Source organism: Sturnira hondurensis, unplaced genomic scaffold (genome assembly GCF_014824575.4).
Source record: "Sturnira hondurensis isolate 20B ecotype Veracruz unplaced genomic scaffold, ASM1482457v3 Scaffold0017338, whole genome shotgun sequence".
NCBI lineage: Eukaryota > Metazoa > Chordata > Mammalia > Chiroptera > Phyllostomidae > Sturnira > Sturnira hondurensis.
This window is the reverse complement of record NW_028089969.1, coordinates 1,531,503-1,553,882: the sequence shown is the minus strand read 5'-3', so window position 1 is coordinate 1,553,882 and position 22,380 is coordinate 1,531,503. Positions and strand designations below refer to the sequence as shown.

Sequence of the window (22,380 nt, the reverse complement as noted above, 5' to 3'; positions counted from 1 at the left end):
AAAGAGAGGATATTAGCTGAGGCTCAGAAATCTTTATCAGGAGACTTATTAGTAAGGTTGAAAAACAGTTAATAATCATGTTCCTCCTGGATAAAACCAGGTAACCACATCTCTATCTCACAACCTGTCACAGCACAAGATGTCACAGTACAAGATGTCACAACAGAAAAGCTTTGCTGTCCTGATTGCACTGGTGCCTGCAGAGGGCCTGTCTATGCCAGATTATGGAGCAGTTATCTCCTCTGGCTTTACTTACAATAAATGCTATCTTAGAATACATTAACCTCTCCAATGTATTTGCATATAAAGAGTTTTCCTACTATGGAGAAAAAAATTTTTAAAAGTAACCTTTTGCCCTGGCTGGTGTAGCTCAGTGGATTGAGCGTGGGCCTGTGAACCAAATGGTAAGTGGTTTGATTCCCAGTCAGGGCACATGCTTGGGTTGCAGGCCAGTTCCCAGAAGGGAATGCACAAGAAGCAACCACACATTGATATTTCTCTCCCTCTCTCCTTCCCTTCCCCTCTGAAGATAAATAAATAAAATCTTTAAAAAATGATTGAATTGTGAATCATAAAAAAAGTAACCTTTCCTTTCTACTTTGGACAATCAGCTAAAGGACAGAAGAAAAAGAGAAGCAATTTATTAGCGGAGAGGAAACTATGTAATGGAAGAGAAAAATCACAAAACAGACTTAAGAGCTTGGAAGTAATTACAATAAAGCTATACTCTCATTTTTGTATGATATTATATAAAAAACAAGTTCAGTGAAAAGTAACTTTATTTCTGGATATACCACATTAAACAATATAGCATATTTACTCATAATATCATAATCAATGCAAAAATAGAACTCTCTTCTCCCCTGTAAAAATTAAGCACAATAATATAGGCTACATACATGATACTTTAGTCAGGTCTTTAGTATTAGCTTCTCAAAACAACAAAAAATACCTACTGTTTACATATTTATTATATAAAATATATACAAGAATATAATTGTAGTGTAGAAACATGGAGTTACCAAAATATAACTTATACCATTTACTTTAGACAAAATGTATTAGAGTTAATTTTTCTCTAGAGCTTCACCAATTAGTCGAATAGCTATACTCTTGCCTTCATCTGTTTGAATAATAAGTGAAGCTTCAAATGTGCCCACCAACTTTGGTTTAAACTGCACTGGCATGTTGATGTAATGCTGGGCTCTGTAAAGAGAAAGGAAAATGTCAGCAGCCTGATGATATGGCAACAAACAAATCACCTGCCACAGTTAAGCACAATAGCTGGCAGAGAGCTCAGTAGGTTTTTTGATGTAGGAACCTAGTCCAGTTATATTCAACCTAAATTTATTTCTCATTTCTTTAACATTATTACTTAAGGCAAGACTTGCAAAAGGAGCGAAAAATTTAAAATCTGATTCAAAAGTACTCTATATGTATTCCTGGCTAACCAATAAAAACAACACAGAGGAAATCAGAGTTCTGACCTATTGTATACGGAATTTTATATTGCATCTGCAAAAGTAGGTGTCTGTCTACCTAACAAAGAAAACAAGAACACTTTACATATCCCGATCTTCAACTGGGAAGAATATAAATGGACTTGTCACATGCCCATCAGTAACCGGACTGTATATATATTTTTGCTCCAAAACTCACATAAACCATTTATCAAAAATCTGCTTGAAAACTTATTTTCAGATGATATCAAGGCAGGTAATGAGTGCCCTATGTTTAAAAGTAGTATGTTAGCAGGTTTGTTTCTGTTCATAAAATCAGGTCCCAAGAGCCTTAAAAATACACTTAATTCCATGGTGAATGAGACTATATATACTTTATCATAGCCTGTGTGATGTCATCTACACTCAGTTTTAATTGTTTTTCAGTGAAAACTTACAGCTTTTAGAATTCCCTCAGCAGGGAGGAACTTTACCCCCTTAGTCTTACCTCAGAGCTACACATTTTAAAGTTCAGCAATCAGAACTAATATTATGCTTTGTTTCCCAATGGCTAGAATTAAGAGAATAATTTAAGTATTTCAAAGCAATTTTCCTGAATATAACTGATTAACACAGACAAAAAAAATCATACAGATCTATATATCTCTACATATCTCTATATACCTGTATGTCTGTCTGTCTGTCTGTACTTAAAATCTGGGTTATTTTCTCCAAATGCATTAATACCTTATTTTCTCATGTCAAAGCTATGTTTGTCTTTTAAAAAATGATACGGAGTTCATGGCATTGACAAACTACAATTTTCTCTTTCATATTAGCATTTTAATATTCAAAATAATGTACTATTTGCCAACTTTAGGGGATTTATAATTTATGAATTACTAAAAATAATGAAATTACCCAAAATAAATTTCTGAAAGATCCCATCATTAACAAATTTCAATATGGAATACAGTTCTATATTCAACTAAGGAAGTGCTTTTAAAACATTATGATAAACATATATCATCTGCTTTAGATTCATACATCCTTTGAATTCAGTGCAAATCAGAAAAAAGAACCATGAAGTGCAATATAGCTATACAAAACTACCAATGAGAGTTACATTTTAAAAAAATGTCATCTTGTACTATTATTAAAAACTGCTTTAATCTCTCTTCTCTGTCTATACACACATACACAAAAGAGAAAAGGTAATAGTAAAGTATGCTGAATACAATGGAGAGGTCTAGTTCAAAACCTTTTGTTAGTAAATGACTAATTTTACAGTAAAGGCACACAAAAGTAAAAACACATTAGGAAAGCAGAGAGGCAGTCATGGAAGTGCATGCTAAACCACTTGGTTCAGTACATGTCCCATCTACATATAAAGGGCTTATCAGAACCTACAAATTATATAAACCATAATTTTTCTTTTTTAATTTAAAAGGAGCTCTGGCTGGTATAGCTCAGTGCATTGAGTACTGGCCTGCAAAACAAAGGGTCACTGGTTTGATTCATAGTCAGGGCATATGCCTGGGTTGCAGACCAGGTCCCTAGTAGGTGGCGTGTGAGAGGCAACCACACACTGTTTTTTGCCCTCTCTTTCTTCCTCCTTTCTCCCTCTCTAAAAATAAATAAATAAAATATATTTTTTAAAGGAACACTTTTTGTAGGAAAAGCTAGCACACTTCCATAGTCAAAATACTATCATCGTCAAAGAAAATTTTTAAAAGTAAATTTCTTGCTTCCTGTGCATGGGTGATAAGTCATGAAAGATCATGATAATGTTGTTCCCTGGCTGTGACTTTTTGGGAACTACCGGTCCCTTTCAAATGACATGGCAGGGTCTGTCAGCTCAGAGGCTGCAGTTGGCCAGGACCTACAGTACACCATGTACATGGAGACCTGGGCACAGAAGAGGGGAAATGCATTAGAGTTTGACTCCTCACCAGAAATTAGACTTGAATAAAATTGGTTAGCAAAAGGATGCTTTTTAGGTCTAAGTGGGAACATGAATAAACTCTTTTTTAAAAGACATGTGAAGGGGATAATCACCTAGAATCCAGAAAAAAAACGTTTACAAGAAACTTAATGTTTTCACTTTTCTTCTTTATAATCTATCATTAAGTGGGTTAAACATCCCTATATACATTCATGCTCATCTACCTCTGCATTAGGCAAGACTTCAGTAACTTATAAAGAAAAACTCCTGCCTATTTATGTTTACATCTCCTAAGTCACTTTATATCTCCTAAATCAGTTTACATCTCCTAAGTCAGTTTACTCCATTTGGCTAAATGGATCATAGAGTTAGTGCTTTACACACAAAATTTTCTTATTCTTATCAAATTTATACTGAGTTGCTGCTATGAAAGTTGCTGCTGGAATTTGTAACATTACATATTTATCCTAAAGTCCATATGACAGTTAATGTGTATGAAAAGTTTCTGAAAACTCATCGTGCTCAGAACAGTAAGTAGCTGCCACTAATAAAAGAATAAAGTATAAAATTATCTTATTTATCTTCAAAACACAAAAATTTAAAAATATTTTTAAGTGATAGGTTCAAAAACTATAAAGCAGACAAAATGTATCTTGTGATGCTATTTTAAATGCTAGCTTATATAAATTGCTCCAGTTTTGCAGGAATTAAAATATTTTTGCATGTTTCTAAGTTTTTTTTAGATGCTATTAACATGATCTAGGCTGCATAGAAAAGCAGTGTTCTTATTTATAACATTTAAAAATTTTCTAGCACTGGAATGGTAAGTCAACAAGTTCAACGCTATAAAACTGTCTACTTTTAAATGGTGAGCAATGAATACATTTTATATTTCAAAACTGGTTTTCAGAAAACAAATCAAAGCTACGCAAAATACCATCTCATTTATAAAAATGGAATTTCTCATTAAAATTTTTTATCACATCGTCAATACTGAAGTCAGGATGAACAGGAAAAGGAGGAGGAAGACCAGTGGTGGCTGTTGCTGTTGCTATTAAGACAACTATTAAATCCAGAAAAAAGTATCATTACTAGTTTGTTAGAAAATATAGATGACCAAAAATTAATATGAGAATAATTTGACATTTTAATTGCCAAAATTATACTTGATTTTAGGTAACGTCAAAATTATAATACCTCAGTGACAACTGCTGTACACTGCAGAAGGAATGCCATTCCCAATTCCCCCTTATATCCCTTTTCATTCAATTCATCTTTTTCCTATACTCCATATTGGAAACAGACTGCTGCCTGGAACACTCATAATGGAACAGGTTTAATCTCTTTTTCTGTAAAGGGCCAAGAAGATAACTAATTTGGCTTATAAATTTCAGCTGAAACAGAATTTTAAAAAATCTATTATAATATGAATCATAATATGCAAAAAATATAACACCAACAGAGAATTTGAAACCACTATGTATGCAGTGATTAAAGCTGGAAAATAAATGTTAACTCCAGGCAAGTTTTGACTACCATAATATAGGGAATAGTGACATAAAGCTGAACAATTCAACACTTATTTTAAATGATTCCTTATCAAAACTATAGATGAGCTAAATGCTCATCTTCTGTTTTTTTTTAAAAAAAATTGTATAGAATCCAAAGAACTTGAAACACGTGGTTATAAACTAAGGGGGGCAGAATGGTGGGGGAGGGAGGGTGCGGGTGGAAGGGATTGAAGGGGGGGAATAGAACAACTGTAATGGTATAATCAATAAAATATATTAAAAAAAATTGTACTAGGATGTTCAGGGGAATAAAAAGACAAAGAACTGCAAGATTTTTTGGAACCTTTTAAAGAAGCTTAATTTAAAAAAAATTTTTTTAAATGTAAGAGCTCCCTCAGAGAAAAATGTAAAGCCCTTCCAGGAAGTTCTGCCAGGTGCATGCTAGTTTACATAGAAGTATTCCACCCAAAGCTGGTTAATATCGGGAATGTAAGTCAGGCAGAGAATAAAAGGGAAGCAGAATAATGAAGTTATGATAAAGTTCAAATTCAGATAATAACTGTTCAGATAGATCATTTATTCAGCATCTATTTGTACTTGGTTATAAAAAGTTACAATTGGTAATTTAAATAATCTATTTTTATTTTATTAAAAACATTTTTATTTAATCATTTATTATTCTATTACAGTTATTTTTAAATAAACTAATTGCTTCTGCAGTTATGCCACTATGTATTTAACAGTACTGACCTATTTTAATACATTAGTATGACATCACTCAAATCAATCAAGGCAAACAAACCTTCATTAACTGGAGGGGTCCACAGACTTCTGGGAGAGCAGAGAAGATGGAAAACTTGGGTTTAGTAGTTTTTAAAAATTTAGGCCTTTCTCTTTTATGTAGTTATTAAAGGAATTAAATAGGAAAGCACTGAAAGAAAAAATCTCTGAAGTCAGTCTTGATGGATCCTGCCAGGTGGGCCCACTTAAAAGAAGGGCTTTATTAATAATGCTGAGGATACCATTATCTACTGAGTGCTTCCTATGACCAGGCACCAACACACATCTCTATGTACTCATAACAATTACCTGCTACCAGAAGCATTATCATCTCCATTATACCTGTTAGGAAACTCAGATTAAGTCTATGATAATTTCTAGATTGTTGAACTTGCAGTTTGCCTCCAGGTCAACCTCCTTGGGAGGCAAAGAAAGTGCTTAACTCCCAAGTACATAAATAACATGTTACAATAGTACCAGGATGGGGAAAGGGTGGTGTAAAAGAGGAAAAGAATGAAAAGGTAAGAGGTGAAGACAATAGGCCTCCCCTTTTCACAAAAATGTGATGTGATCTAGATATATGTGTAAGCTCCTACAGAACAGCACTGCTGGTCTAAGTTACTCTGTTTGCTGAGTGGTCTGAGTTTTCACAGAATATAACATTTTTTGGAGTAGTCTCATAACGCTAAAAGGGAAAGATCTTATAATAATTAAATGGTTTAATTAAAGATAAAATTACTCTTTAGTATGAAGTCCAATAAAACTTAGATAACAGGGACAAATGAGTCTGAGGTTTCAACTTAAATGCACATCATATGGAAAAAGAAAATTAGCAAGGACAATAGGAAATGAAGCCCTGATTTAGAATAATATAAGGTTGTTGAAGAATGACAACTGAGAAATACCACAATGAAAGTTTTCCCAATTAATCTGGAAAAACTAATTTTTGTCCAAATTAGTGAAAATCTAAATCTCTGATTCTCAGCATAGTAAAAAAAATATTTCAAGCAGAAATTATTCTATAAATCATAAGATAATTAGGATTCTATGTATATTTGTGGCTGACACAATATTGGGTAACAGGAATCATATGTTAAGTGCAAAACATTGTGTGAAGTTGGATTGCTGCACTCTAAAGACACTAGTGGTCAGTCACAAATGTTTTCCCTGCAGTCTCCTTATCTCTTTCCTATTTAAGAAGTCCCATGTGTTTACTGCTTTATCGTATTGCTTGTAAAGATGAGGAGATGCAACAGAGGGAGACCTCACAAGTGCTAACTCCCAAGTGATATTCTGATGTCCTGAAAACAAATTTCTGCACTAGCATGAGAACATTTTGATTTATGATAAACTCACCTCAAAGAATATTTTGAATGCTTGATGTAGAAAGGCTCTCTGGGACTTAAAAACTTCAGCTGCAATTTAATATGAAGCACTTAATAAAATTATGCAAGTTAGATATTTGAATATACATTTACATTTATAAACTTTGGTACAGCCACAAAATTGGGTAAGAAAATAAATACTCTTAAAAACACATAAAAGGAAATTTTAATGTGTATTTACTCTAACTTTGACTAGAGTAAATGTTATCCAGAAATATGTTGGTCTGATGTTACAGAACAAAGAGAAAAAGTTAAAAAATGAAAAATGTGAAAGAAAACAAGTGCTACATGCTTTTGATTTTCAGATAAAGGGTCATGACTTTCCATGAATCTCATTTCAAATCTATTAAAGCACTTTAAAAATTAACATAAGCTTCTAATTACCAGGAAACTATTTATCAAATAGTTGAATACATTTACTTTTCTAAAACCCACAGTAGTATTTACAACTTACCAAGTGTGTAATAAAAGAATTATTTCGCAAGTTGACTTTTAATGTCCTCGATTCCCCAACTCTAGTCGGTAAAAACCAATACACATCTTCTGAGGCATAAACTCCACGGTGGGTCAAATCAAGCTGTCTGCTTTGGAAAAAGGTTTAAAAGTCATCTATTTAAACCCAAATGTAATTTAAACTATTTGGATACATCGAATTAGGAAGTAGTGCTTTAAATTTGTGTTTTCCCCTACAACTCAATTAAAAAATACTTTTGTAATGGCTATTTGACTAAGTCATGTAAAGGTAAAATGTTGACAGCAGGAGCACTCTTCCAGAGGTGCTTGCTGGATCGTTGCTATGTAAGACGGCGGCAGCACAACCATGGACCCTCTTTTTTAATAAAGTCTGGTTCTCCACTCACCTCAAACCAAAAGGTGGTCCTTTCACCTTAGTCTATTTCACTGACTCCTCACATCACAGTCCACTGATTTTCTCTGGCCACTCGTCAGTCTCATGTCTACTCCCTCACACCTGTAATGCTTCTGTCCCACAAAGCTTGGCCTTGGATATCCCTACCTGCTCACATGACACTTTCCTTAGACAATTCCATCTCACGTGATCCAGTGACCTCACACCTATGTGACCTCCAGATTTGTTTCTCAATTTAGATTGAGCTTCTGGCTAACACATCCAACCACCTCACAATTATCTCCTTATGGCTCCACAAACAGAATAAACTTGTCACCCTTCTCCTCAATCATTATCCTCCACTTGTATTTCCTGTATAGAGGAACAGTATCTGGGAGCTAACCTTGAATCATTTCTTTCTCAATGAGCCCCTTTATCCAATTCATCACTGAGTCCTTCAAATTTCCTTCCTATATACTTTAAAAGTGTCCATTTTTCATCACCTTTCTTGACTCTTATCGTAGACTGCTTAAAAATACCCTCTGATTTGTTTCATAGTATGTACTCTTGCCTCCTTCTAATCAGTCCATACTACAGCCAGAAGGATTTTTCCGCAAATACTAGAATCTGACCATGCCATTCAATGGTTTCTAGAGGCTTTCCAGATAAAAACCTGACATAAGACCCTATATGGCCTGCACTCTACCCACTTCCCTCTTCAGCCTTGCCTCCTACCACTCTCCCTCCTCTGTGCTCTAGGCCTGTGGGTTGCTTTTAGTTCCTTGAAAGCCAACAATCCCCACCACCCTGGTTGCTTACAGACTTCTCTTCACCTAGGTCATTTTCATTCACTCTCAACTTAAAGGTCCCATTTTAGGGAGGTTCTTCCCAGATATATTCCCCCAGGTTTTCCATTTATTTTATTTTAGTCCTTTCTGAAGGTTGTAATCAACCCTGTTAGTGTGATTATTTGTGATGTGGCTCCTCTTCCAGAAGGGAAGTCTGTGGAGGCAACAGCTAGGGTAGTTTTGCTCAGTTTTATCTCTACTACCCAGAATGCAGAGAGCACTCAGTAAGCATGAGTTGAGCAGGTAAGTAAATAGCATAGAGAGTGTGATAAGAACACATATTCTAGTCTTTAAAGGATTCTATTTCTTACAAAGTGCATATTTACTCCTATTAGAAATAAATGATCACATTAATATTTAATTCACTAGGTATTTAACATATTCTTACAAGCATCTTCCTCCAGAACTGGCTTAGATCTAAACATTAGTTAATTAAGAATTATTAGAAGCATTTTCATTAGGTAAAATACTTGAATATTACCATTAAAGTTGTGTAAGCTACTGGTATAAAATATACATTCTTAAAAGTTTTGAAAAACCTATTTTCATGAAATTTTTAAAAAATTTTGGGAATGTAAAATGGTTATGAGCACTTTAAGAAAACTATGTGGCAATTTATTTTAAACACATGCTTGTCTTATTCTTAGGTAATTCTACCCTTCTCCAAATAAAAAAAAATATGTCCACAAAAATACACATACAATAATGCTCACAGTGCCTTTGTTCATAATGGTGCCAAATTAGAAGGAAAATGAATAATGATATATCCATATAATAGAATACTAAATAAAAAGGATCAAACTACAGATATACTCAACAACATGAATAAATCTGCCCAAGAAGTATGTTAAATGAAAGAAGCCTGATAGAAACAGAGCATATATAACCTATGGTAATAGATTAGAACAGAACAAACCTTGGGGTGAGGGTGAGGGTTGACTACAAAGGGACATACAGAACTTTCCAGGGGGAAGAAAAACAGTCTCTATCTTGATTCAAGTGGTAGTAATACATGTAAACTCCTAGGCAAAGACATGGAGCATTTTACCAAATGTAATTGTACCTCAACAAAGTACTGAGAAAAAAATTTGTAAGAATGCCAAAACAACATACCTAGGTATGACAGCAGAAGCTTCTGATACGGCTTGTCTTCGGGACTTAACTAAGTTATCTATTTTTATAAGAGTATTTGTAGAAATGCATAAATTTTCAGGCTCATTTTCTGCTTTGATACTCTATATAAAAAGAAATTATACAGTGGAGGAGAAATAAATACTCTAGGAAAATATATGGACAACTAACTTTTTGAATTCTACTATATCCTTCACAATTTTTTAAAATAAGACTTAAGATTTTTAAATTCCATAAATCACAAGCCCTATAATTTTCACTGTTCACAATTTCTCACACACACAACACACACACAGAGTATCAAGTCAAACATAGATTTCATAAAGCCAAACCCAGACCTCTAACATACCAATCAATAAAGATAAATGAGAAAATTAAGATAGGGCTATACGGAATAATTAATAAAAATTAGAATAATACCAGAAAAATATTCTGCATTTCACGCCAATTTTTCATGTCAGTTTCACTTAGTTTTTAACATGCACACACAATAATATATATAAATTTAGTGTAATACTCACCTGTCCAGAGAGTTGAAATCTCAAGGTATGTTTCGTGTGAGGCTCTTTAAGGGGGTGACATTCAACATCCCAAAACTGGGCATAATCCCCTTTATCTCTGGGCAAAAATGTGATGGAGACCTTCAAAACAATACATCCAGTAGATAAGTTTAGAAACTGAAACTTACAGACATGTAGTTAGATTACCAACTTAAAATGTTGGTATGAAAAATTAAAATATTTTTGCATTGCTTAGTTTTGTCACTAATTAAAAAAGAATTTGAGCAATTTATTTTTAGTGGGTAATCTAAAGATGTTACTATGCCAGATCCAAAATACATTTTTCTTTAAGGCTTTATGTAAAATATTCCTAAAAATGTACATTTTTTAATTTAAAAAAGTTATCAAAAATTCTGTGTGTGTGCTGTACCTATTGGGCCAGTTGCATACATTCCCTCCCCATTCTGCAACAGCAGCGTTAGTACATGGGTGTTCCCAGTGAACTATGAGGAGCAACCACGCCTTCAACCTTGTGTCCCAGACCCTCCCTTCTTCCCATGCTCTTAATCTCCTAGTCTCAAAGCCTTTAACCCAACAGAAATGGGTACAGAAAGCCTTCCCCCAGCATATTAGGGAAACAGGACAAGGGCTGCCCAGTGTGTCCAAGCAGAGTTGATCACACCTGGCCGTCCTGCCTAAGGCTGAAGCCAGGGGGAGAGAGGAAGGATACCCTGGGTTGTGCCCAGGCAGTAGGGGTTGGAGGTGCAGATGAGAAGAGGCCTCACTGCGGCAGCTGGCCTTGGCACCTCCCCTGCCCTGTTCATTATTGTCACACATAGTGTATGTTGTGATATGTAAGGTTTTCTTTATTTTGTATATAATCAATAAACACCTTTTAAAGAGAAAAAAATTCTAGAGCTCTCAAGTATAAGATCTAAATGAGGAAGGTTCAACTCCAGACACACAATCCAGTCTTTCACTGCAATGCTTATGAAGCCCTCTGCTGGCTGGCCAAGCAGTAAGGGACTAAGGCCTAGCACAGAGCCACTAATTGGAAAGGACTGAAAGGAACAGAAAATGTGAAGGAAACATAGGTGCATAACAGGAGGTAGTACCACTACCTCCAGGAGGTAGACAGGAGGTAGAGAAGCACCACTATGCTACATATTAGCAGCTTTTCTTATGATCAACCTGAGAACATCAGTCAGAATCAGTTACCCTGACCATACAGTTCAAAGTTATAGATGTGAACTGTATGCACACAACCTGTAAAAAGCTCAATAATGAGAAAGTTGCAATACTTAAAAAGAGTATTTCATAAAGTTTACCAGAGTTAAGAATGAACTTTATCAAAGTCAATGTTAAAAATACTGACTACCAGTTAGGGTGATACTCAGTGTTTGAGTCTGGACTTAATTTAAAACACTTAAGTGACCCAAATTCTGTCACTATAGGACATAAGAAACAATGCAGCCAGCAACAAGCCTGAAAGCACAGAGACAAAAGGGGAATACAGATCAGGGAGATGAGATCATCAAGATTAAGGTGCTAAACTGTTATAAGATGATATGGACACTGAGAAGATTACAGAAGAAAAGAACCATGTCCTAAATGGTGAAAACATACAAATTATTGGGAACTACTAGGGGCAGTACCATGCATTAGACAAATTCCACTTACACCTCCTTCCAACACCAAAAAATAAAGAGAAAAAAACCTAGTATTACTGCATGTCACACAGCAGAAACAAAATAAGAACATCACTAGCTTATTTAATTGCACATCAAACTGACTAATGTTTCAAAAAATTATTGTATATATTTTTAAGAATTAGGTTGTGTAACTTAATATTTCCCTCCTTCTGGAACACTATAATATGCATCAATAATTGTGCTATTTGGTAATATTTCCCTAAATGGCTCCAGAATGATGTGTCTTGCTGCCTCCACCCTCCTTAAATTAAGAAATCAGACCTAGAATTCATTGGACAAATGTGGTTTGACAAGAGGGTAAGCACTGCTTCGGGTCAAGATATGCAGTATGAACACAACAAAAATCACAGACATTACATTTCTATGTTAAGCATTATGTGAAAAGAAATTCCTGGCAGACAATCTAGTCCTGCACCCTCATTTTTCTTTATAGCTTAACTAAAATATAATTCACATACCATACAATCCACCCATTTCAATTGCTTTTTAGTATACCTCCAGAATTGTGCAACTATCACCACAGAACTACTGTCTAGATTAGCACTACTTGAAGTGTGTTCAAAGTACTAGCAGCCTGCAACCATATGAAATGCTTATATCAGAATGTAAATCAATCATCTCACTAAGCATGGTATTTTGTTTTGCTATCTAGAGAGCAAGACTTTCTGCTGCAGAAAGCAATCCACTGACTTGTGCTGGGCCTCTTCTCCTGTGACAGCCTGCCTGTGAGCAGCACTGGTCCAGGGGAAGCAAACCGCTCTGTTGTAAACAAATGAGACACTCATCCAGTCACTACCAGATGGCTATAAAAACAATGTTAAAACTTACCTTTTGGATTCCATGGCTTTCCATTATACCAGAAATAGGAGAACATCTGAATGCTGCATAGGTAGCTCGAAAAACATCTCCACTTTCATCAACTCCCTAAAAAGTAATCATTTAAACAAACAAACAAACAAAAAGAAAGTAAATGGAATAATTCTGAGTGACACTACTACCTTTATGATTATCGAGGACCCGCAAACCCACTGTGCAGTGGACAAGGAGAACTCAATGCCTACCCCAGAGTGGAAGCTCTAAAGCGCTATTAGACTCAGTTCATACAAGGCCTCACACTGACTGTGCTCCCTGCACCAGCCACTCCTCTATGGCTATGGTGATCTTTAGAATGCTGTTCATAATGTCAAAAAACTGCCTTTTCCACACCCCTGAAGACTCTGCTGAATGTGTATTTTAACATTATATGCAATACTAGTTTATTTCTTTTCAGTAGGTACATTATCTTTTGCACACTTTTTAAAAAATATTATGGCTCAGCCCTGGCTGGTGCGGCTCAGTGGATTGAGCGCTGGACTACGAACCAAAGGGTTGCCAGTTTGATTCCCATTCAGGGCACATGCCTGGGTTGCAGGCTGAATCTCCAGTGGGGGGCACTCAAGTGGCAAACACATTGATATTTCTCTTCCTCTCTCCCTTCCCCTCTCTAAAAATAAACAAATAAAGTCTTTAAAAATATATTATGGCTCAAAAATGTTACCATCACACAAAATACATGCAAAAAAGGCTATAGTGTTCTAAACAACACACATGACAACACACTCAATTTAAGCAATGCCCATTGGCAGATACTACTTGCCATACACAGTAGGCTACACTTAGTGGCAAAGAACATTCAATTCTGTCTCCTGCACTAGCTTCCACTGGTGGAAAACATTCACTAGTACTCAAAACATGGGAGAGGAAAATGTGCATGCACATGCACACACCAATATTCTATTCTATAATAATATTTTTATATCTTTTTCAAAATGAAGTTATTTCACTAGATAAAAATCAGGGCTGTATGAGATAGCATTAAATGGAACAACTACCTATTTTCACACATATCCTCTAAGTTGACTCTCAAAACCACCTTGTGAAAAAGATTTGGCAGGTATTAGCCTGACCTCTAGAGAAAATCAAGTAAATAAATTAGTGAAACAAAAAGCCAATAATCTCAACCTATACTCATAATTCAATTTTTAAAATAGCCTACCTAAGGTTTAAACATTAGGACAAGTACACTTGCAGCAATTATTACTGACCTTGACATAAGGTGGAGCTAAAGATGACAGATACCACTTCACTTCTGTGTTACCATGATTTTCAAGCTCCAGATAATTTTCTAAAAGAAACATGTGTAACAATGATACAGGGTGAAGCCGGGGGGGGGGGGGGGGCCCAAAAAACATTGTGAAGGGTGCCCAGACCTCAAAGGGTAAAAGGAGATTGGAGGAAAGATTAAGGGATCCTCACCCCCCCCCCAAGGTGTCAGTGGGGGAAGGGAAGAATGGAGCAGGGCCATTGAGAGCTGTTTTGCATAGCAACAGTTTTGCAGCTAACCTCTGGAATGGTCATTTAACATATCTATAACCTTTAACTGGTTTCATAGATATGTTAAAGAGCTGTGGCCAAGTTTTGGGCCAGGGAGAAGTGAGTGGCAGCTAACCAGGCTGGAATTGGGAGCTGCTTCTCTGAGAGAGTGCCTGAGAGAGAGGCATGTGGCTTTAGCAGGGTGAAGACCCCCTCTTGGCCAGGTGAGGGGGAGAGCCACCCTGTTTTGGAAAGATGTAGTCCCCTGTAGCCATTAGGAGGGAGAGCCATGCAGTTTCAGCAGAGTGCAGACCCCCTCTTGGCCAGGTGAAAGGGAAGACCACGCAGCTTTGCCAGAATGGAGATCCCTGCGGCCAGGTGAAGAAGAAAGACGCGCACTTTTGGTGGAGTGCGGCTTTGGTAGAAGAGGCCCACGCAACTTTGGCGTGCTCCCTTTGGCTGAGTAGCCTGGAAACTAGGAGAGACTTTGACTAGAACTTGGTACAAAGAACTCTTGCCAGTGGAAGGTGCCGCATGACTTTGGATTACTTGGAGATCCTGCCTGGACAGGCAGACGACGCAGCTCACGTGCCAGCGACCTGAAAACGGACGTGTGCTCTTTTCCTGATTTACGGTACCCGGAGTTGGGACAGTGGGAGAAGGGAGCGCTGTGTGTGTGTGTGTAGGTGTATACCCTTAAAGACTTTAATATTTTAAGGAAGGCATTAGGCCTGAATAGCATTAAATAAACATTTTGTTTCCTTTTCACAAATCTCTGGCATTGAGAGATGTCTTTCCAATTGGCGGCGGACAGAAGAGCCCAATAGATATTAGTGTATCGTCCTTGGGAGGGGCCCCTGTTTTCTGTAGCAGTTTTTGGCATCCCTCGGTGGACCAAGTATTGCCCCCCCCCCCCCCGACCCTTTGTTCGGTAACAACAACTCAAATTCTTGGAAAATAAGTCAATAAGCAGATTACTGTGATAATATGATTACTTCATCATAAAGAAAAAAATGCAATCATTAGATCCCTAGAGGAGTCCAACAGGAACTACAGCGTTTTCTGACAACAAAATCACATTTGACAGGATCTTATTTTAGATTTAATCCAAGTGCAATGCAAAGCTACTGAAAGGCTTAATTTTAAGCAAGGGAACAAAAGGGTGACTTACATTTTAAAGAAATGACTGGCTGCTGTGGAGAAAGGAGACTGCAAGAGGGTCAGAGTAAAAGAAGGAGCCCTTGTAAGATGTCACTGCAGTATTTCAGTTGAGGGATAATGCATGAGATAGCCAACATCATGTTTGAATCGTGGCAATGGGAGAAAAAACAGTGGGCAGATATGGGACTTATTCTGAAGACAAAATGCAAAGGACTAGCTAACAGACTGGATAGGAGGAGGAAGGGGGGGCGCAGAAAGCAACATCCAGAAATTTGGCTCAACAAAATGGTCAGACAGTGACGCCTTTTACTGACAGACATGGGTGAAGCTGAAGAAGAAGGAGGTTTCGTGGATGTAAAACAAGAGTTTTATTTTTGTGAAATGCCCACATGCAGAAACTGAGCAGGTACCAGTGTGTACATCTGGGGCACAGGTACAACAGAGAAAAGAAAGGGGACACGGGTCCAGAAAGAAGAGGAGTCAGCGGCAGAACCTGAAAAGGAGTACATAAAGCAGGGAAGGAAAAACCAGAGATATACTGAGGAAGTATGCCAAGGAGGAAGGAGTAGTTGACAGTGTTGAGAGGTCAAATCAACAAAGACATGTAAAAGAGACTGTAGATCTAGCAAGGTGCAGCTTTTTAGACTGGGATAGGAGTTGGTTCAGGGTATGGTGGTGGAAGCATCTAAACAGTCTGAAGAAGAGAAAGTAGGGAGCATAATCATTTCACTAGAAAGGGGTGCTGAGGTAGCGGATGGCTGCAGCCAGGCCAAGGAGGGCATTTCTTAAGTAGGTGAAAGTAGAGTGTATTGTATACTAATGGAAATGTACTAATGAGCAAACAGAGAAAAACTGATGACACAGGAGGGAGAAAGAGCTCAGGAAGTCCCTGAGAAAGCAAAAATAGATGGGCCTGGATTAGAAGCAGAAGAGGTTATTTGTGATGGAAAAAAGAAGGCTTTTTTGTTTAGCCTAATGGCTTCTATTTTCAATGATGTGTGAAGCTAAGTCAGGAGTTGAAAAGAGAGCAGGAATAGGGGAGAATGAGGGAGTAGGAGCTTTAAGAAAGGAGCTGTTAAACAAATGTTAGAGATGGGTAAAGGACACACACTAAGGAGTGCTGGGAGACATCCTAGTGTTGATCTGAGAGTTGAGCTCAAGAATCAGTCAGCATGGCTGTAGTTTTCTCCATCAGTGTTCTGCTGCTAAGATGGAGACACGGAGGAGGTAGACAACTGGTTATAAGAAGAGTTGAGATTTTGCCAGACAGGAATGTAGAAGGAGAGGGGCACAAGGCAATTAAGTGAAACATGAAGCAGTAATGGCAAAGATATACCACAAAATTCAAGGAGGGTTATTAGAGAAGTAGGATATAAGTGGAGTTGATAGAGAATAAAAGGGTAGTGAGGTCAGTAGCCTGAATATTTGAATGAGGTCAGAGAACTGCTGTAATTCCTAGAGTAAGCTGAAAAGAGAGGAGGGTGATGGTCAGAAAGTGATAGGCTTGAAACTGAGAGTGAAAATAGTGGTATAGCTATTGGTGATGACCAAATCTAAGAAAAGACCATGAAAGTAGGAAACTAAGCTTGAGTGAAAGACAAAATCTAGAAAGAGGCCAGAAGCTAGACAGCCAAATGACAGGTGGTTCCAAATTCTTTCCAACAGGTCCCACCTACAATCCTTGTCCTTTAGACTGAACTGGGGGTAGGGAGGGAATGGAGGGGAATGAGACATGCACACATGCTAACTCTTCAAGTCACATCATTGCCAGAATCAGGTTCTACTCACTTTCCTTTCTTCTTCAGCTACTAACTAGCTAGTCAAAGATCTGGTGAGAGTTGGGAAAGGATGGCTATGACCAAACAAAATATAAGACTCCTGGAATACATAAATTTGTTAAATGCCTAGATTTAAAATTTACTATTTTTAAGCCCCCCCTGGAATACATAAATTTGTTAAATGCCTAGATTTAAAATTTACTATTTTTAAGCCCCCCCCAATCCACTCATCATTGAAATGTTTACCAATAACCACTTGACATTGTCCTGAAGTAAAGGGATAAAATTTTGTACCTATCACCAATGTGGTTAACTAAGAAAAGAGTATTACATTCAATATGTCAGTAGACATCTGAATTAAATAATCTTGTCATATTGTACCTGAAGTTTCACCAGGTTCTGTTGTAGGAAAAGTAACAGTCTTGTTTCTTATCTCAACTTTTGTAGAAGGTGGTTTTGTCATTGGTTTTACCAGATGACTAATTAAAGGCTCAGTTACTGAAGGAAATCCAAATGAGCTGGAGGCCAAGCGATTGGAAAGTTCTTCTTGAGTCAATTCTTCTCGAATTTGAACTTTAACTATTTTCTAAAATGAGCCAAATAAAGGGATAAGACACAAATATAGCTATAGTTTTTAAAGAAACAATTCCTATTTTTAAGTTATGGTATAAATGAGTAATATAATGAAAACACTGATGAATTTAGAAATTAAAGTTCATTCAGATCTCAAAGTAAATCTCTGACTTTATCCCTTGTCCCCAAACGCCCCTTTTTTCAAAGCATATTTTGCAAATTAATAATGGCTTCTAGGCCCCACTCTCCATTCCTGCCTCTACCTGGGAGATCATTCAGATCACTAATGGAAAATCTCTACCAAATGCTCTATTTTAAAAAGTTCAGTTGGGCTGAAAGAGCAGACACTTTCATTTGATTTCTACAATGTAAGTGGTAGTAAGTTTTACAACACTTAAGATGTAAGAGAAATGTTGATAAAAAAAATCTTTAAAAAGTACCTTCTGTCCATTGTCACAGTGTATATAGATCAAACCACTCCATGGGAACACAGAATGTTTTGTGGATAAGGAGGAATTTGGACTCACAAGAATTTGTAGCTTACTCCTTAAAACAAAGAATTTAATAATGTAAACCAAGAATATCCTAAGCTTTAAGAGTAATAGTACAAGAGTTATACTGTCCTATCAATAACCGACTATTTCCTTATTGCTCAGAAAGAACAGATAACAGAGGTGAGATCTCATACACATTTTATATCAACTTCAAATCAGTGGCTAACAAAAAGTTAAGTAGCATGAACCAATAAACCTAAGAAAAAACTCCTGTGAAAACAGACCACACCATAGAAATAGCATTTAAAAAGCAATTTAAAATTAAAATTCCTAGTACAAAAGACCAATACCACAAAAGCTCTGAGATGCTTAATAAAAAATAAAGCTATCATAGTACAAAGAAAACATGATAGGTAGGAAAAAAAGTGGAAGAATAGGGAGAAGGCCAAAAAAAGGAATGAAAAAAAGATTGTTTCTTTTTTTTCCAGTTGCTACACTTTCTGTGTTCATTATTCTCTTCAAGAGCTATGAGATGTCAAAGAAGACTTTTAAATACCAGCAATATAGTTAGGATTTGCAACTTAAAATAATCTCCAGTCACAAAACCTATTTCGGTACACATGTCATAAATGGCAGAGAAAGATTATTTCCCACTGCTAATAGCTAAACACATGGAACAATGGAAAAAGTTTTTTGTGAACAACCTGTCCTATCATTTTCCTACATTTTCAACCATTAATTAGCAAATGTTTAATTGATCACTTTGGTTCCTAGGAATGTTTCTCTGGAGTGTCCCTAACCATACCTTACCCCAGATCTTGGTTGAGTAAACTCCTAAAATGCATACTCCATCATTTTGCAAAAGTAAATAAATTTCATGTTCTTGTTTTGCCAAGAATGTTGCTATTCCTAAATATGAAGCAACCTTCATATGTGAACATTCTGTGCCAACCCATATACAGTTTTTAAAAAGCTGCAGAGCTGTGGTTTTACCTCCTAGCAATAATTAAGCTGCATAGAGAGGGCAGATGCTTATCAACATTAGGTCCCCCAAAACTTCCTTCTATCTTAGAATCTTCTTTGCAAAAAATGGCAAGCTAGTTTTATGGCTCAGAAATATTAAGTCAGGAAGCTTTGTCTATAAAATGCGTTTTAGCCCTGGCTGGTGTAGCTCAGTGGATTGAGCACGGGCCTGCAAACCACACGATCGCGGTTCGATTCCCAGTCAGAGCACATGCCTGGGTTGCAGGCCAGTTTCCAGCAGGGGACCCATGAGAGGCAATCATACATTGATATTTCTCTTCTTCTCTCCTTCCCTTCCTCTCTAAAGATAAATAAATAAAATCTTTAAAAAAATGTGTTTTAGACCAAACCAGCAGAGTAAGTGAACCCAATGCAAGGTAATAAAAGGCAGAACTCTTGAGGTTTTAAAAACCATCACCCCTTATCACAGGCACAATGATACCCCTTGCATTGCAGTTTTGTAGTCAGAGTAATAATGTAGAAAACATTCTAATGTCTTCTACTGCAGGAACACTTTCCCACCTCACAAATCTTTCTTGACCCTTACAGGCTATATATGATATCTGGCTATGGACATGGTCTTTACTCCTCTAAGCAGCATTGAGTCTTAAACGTACTGTAAGTACCATGGAATCAGACATGGCCCACTCTACAGTCAGCACATGGCAAAGTTCTACTGAATAACTTAAAATGGTATATCACTTGATCCTTAAAAAGTCACCATGCCAGCATCTGAGTAACAGACTCAGAGGAAAGAGAAGACATACTTACTCAGGCTGAATAAATCCATATTGTGGTGTTACTGTAAGGCAATGTGCTGGCCAGTACAGCTCAAATTTCAATAACCTAACAGAACTATTTAAAATCTGGAAACGTCCAGTTTTTGCCAGTTCACCTATGATATTAGAAAAATAAAAGTTACTTACATTTAGCATTAGTGAAAAAGATAAAGTTAATAAAGAGTAAAAATCCTAAATAAGTACACTACTAAACCAGATTATCTTGCTTTCTCCACTGCCCAGTTACTTGGAATTTCTAATCTCTGATAAAACAAGACCACCTGTTCACTCTTAGAAACTACAAAGACATGGAACAAAGTTCAAATACTGAACAAGGGAGAGAAAAAGGAAATATGGAAATCGTTACCACCTGGTCTTATCTTAGGCACATACATAGGTACCAGACTTACTCCTACTGTGAACCAACTATACAGATGTTAAGGGTAAAAAAAACCAAGTGCCAAATGAGTTCTTTGCACAGAGGCCGTGGTGGGGTGGAGGGACAATGGATCATAAGTGGCTCTGCTGTACAGGAAACTGGGAACTTGGACTGAGGACCATGGCCTTGTGTCAGAACGATGCTGTGGTCAAGTTTGTTAGGTCTCTAGCACATGAGAGGAGGACCTATGAAAGCCACTGGACATAGGTGCATAAAGTCCACATACATATTCCTAGATGAGCCATGAGTACAAGTGTAGCTCTGGGTTTTGGAGTGCATTCCTATCATGTCATCGCTGACATACTTACAAGTAGAAGGAGCTACCAAAATCAAATGTTCTGGTTGAACAGTCCACATTTCCTCAGAGGATGATTTATCTTGAGGTGGATAAACAACCTGAGAAAGTGGAGAACTCTGAGGACCTTTAACTGGTAAAACATCCAAAGAAACATTGCCGCCATGTTTTCCAAGACTGTCAGATTCACTATAGGAAAAGAGAAAGAAAAAATAAATAAAAGTGATAAAAAAGTGCATTAACATACTGTGTATTTTTCAGTGAATAAAAGCCCTTCATATTGTGTATTCTTAATGTATAGAAAATAAAGTACACTATAGGTCAAATATTAGAATAATAATCTTTATAAGGATATTCAATGATTTAATATGTTTCCCGCCTTGATTTCTGCACACCACCTGAGGTATCTTATAAGAATTTACTAGAAAATTACTCAGTATTACGAATTTTTTGTTTGAAAATGAAACTCTTAATGTACTTACAACTGGTTTCATATTGCTAACACCAAAATAACTAAAATAAGAAAAGTCTCCTGGGTAAAAAAGTCTTTACTGGGAAAAAATACCACAGTAAACAATGCTAATAAAGTTAAAAAAGTTTTTAAGTATTGAAACAACGTTTTCAAATAAGCCTTAGATTATACAAAACTGTAGTTCAAATAAATTTTGTAATCATGAAAGCATATGACTTAACTGAAGTTCAACTGTGCAGTGTCCAAATTCTCCTACCCTACAGTAGAACAACATCTTTAAGTTGACACTCAGCAAAGAGACATCCCTTTCTTCACTTTTACCATTGCCCTCTCACCCATTCCTTTTTCAAAGCAGACCTCTACTGCCCCAGGGAAATAATGGAAGCGCCTGCCAAAAGTCAGAAATAACTGTTTTTAAAGTTTTATCTTCTTTTTAATACTGAGAATATTAGAACAAAAATACAAAGATCACAGCATTTCTACTTTAACATCCATCTGCTTTGCAGTCTCAAAGTTCTGTAACGTAATTATTTCTACAGCAACCATCTGAGCAAGTGCCTTGGCAGCGTACAGACTCAAACATGCTGTGGCAGCTAAGAGTCCAGCCACAGGGCTTCTGTCTCCTAAAGTCTCCAGTATGAAGCACTATAGCTACAGAAGCTCTTGCTGTTGTCATTCTCTCCTTCTTGAATTTTGATATTAGCAGTATTCCTGATCTTAGAGCATCATTGGCACTTTTAAAAAAACATGCTGCTTCCTGGTCTTCAGTGTCAAAAATAATTTTAAAAAAATTTAAAAATTTATTCTTGGCCTTTTAACTTCCTAAGAACCAACTCCTCACACTAAGTAATTTTGAAGATAATTTCTAAGATATATAAGTATCTTTAATTCTTTCTTTGACTGACTATCTTATAAG

The 22,380-nt window shown here is 36.6% G+C and overlaps 1 protein-coding gene across 1 annotated transcript in view; it reads right to left on the bottom strand.

Annotated features, from left to right (window-relative positions):
• Positions 1-502: 502 nt before the first annotated feature.
• CEP192 (centrosomal protein 192) overlaps positions 503-22,380 on the bottom strand; it is a 147,203-nt gene continuing 125,325 nt past the window's right edge. Inside the window, exons 35-45 of the mRNA XM_037067640.1 lie at positions 21,006-21,181; positions 20,251-20,374; positions 18,403-18,508; positions 17,771-17,975; positions 14,183-14,262; positions 12,927-13,022; positions 10,408-10,527; positions 9,869-9,990; positions 7,515-7,641; positions 7,032-7,090; positions 503-1,206 (exon numbers count right to left, since the gene is read on the bottom strand). Of these exons, the coding sequence (XP_036923535.1) occupies positions 1,068-1,206; positions 7,032-7,090; positions 7,515-7,641; positions 9,869-9,990; positions 10,408-10,527; positions 12,927-13,022; positions 14,183-14,262; positions 17,771-17,975; positions 18,403-18,508; positions 20,251-20,374; positions 21,006-21,181 (1,354 nt within the window). The 3' untranslated portion in view covers positions 503-1,067. The remainder of the gene's footprint in view (positions 1,207-7,031; positions 7,091-7,514; positions 7,642-9,868; positions 9,991-10,407; positions 10,528-12,926; positions 13,023-14,182; positions 14,263-17,770; positions 17,976-18,402; positions 18,509-20,250; positions 20,375-21,005; positions 21,182-22,380) is intronic.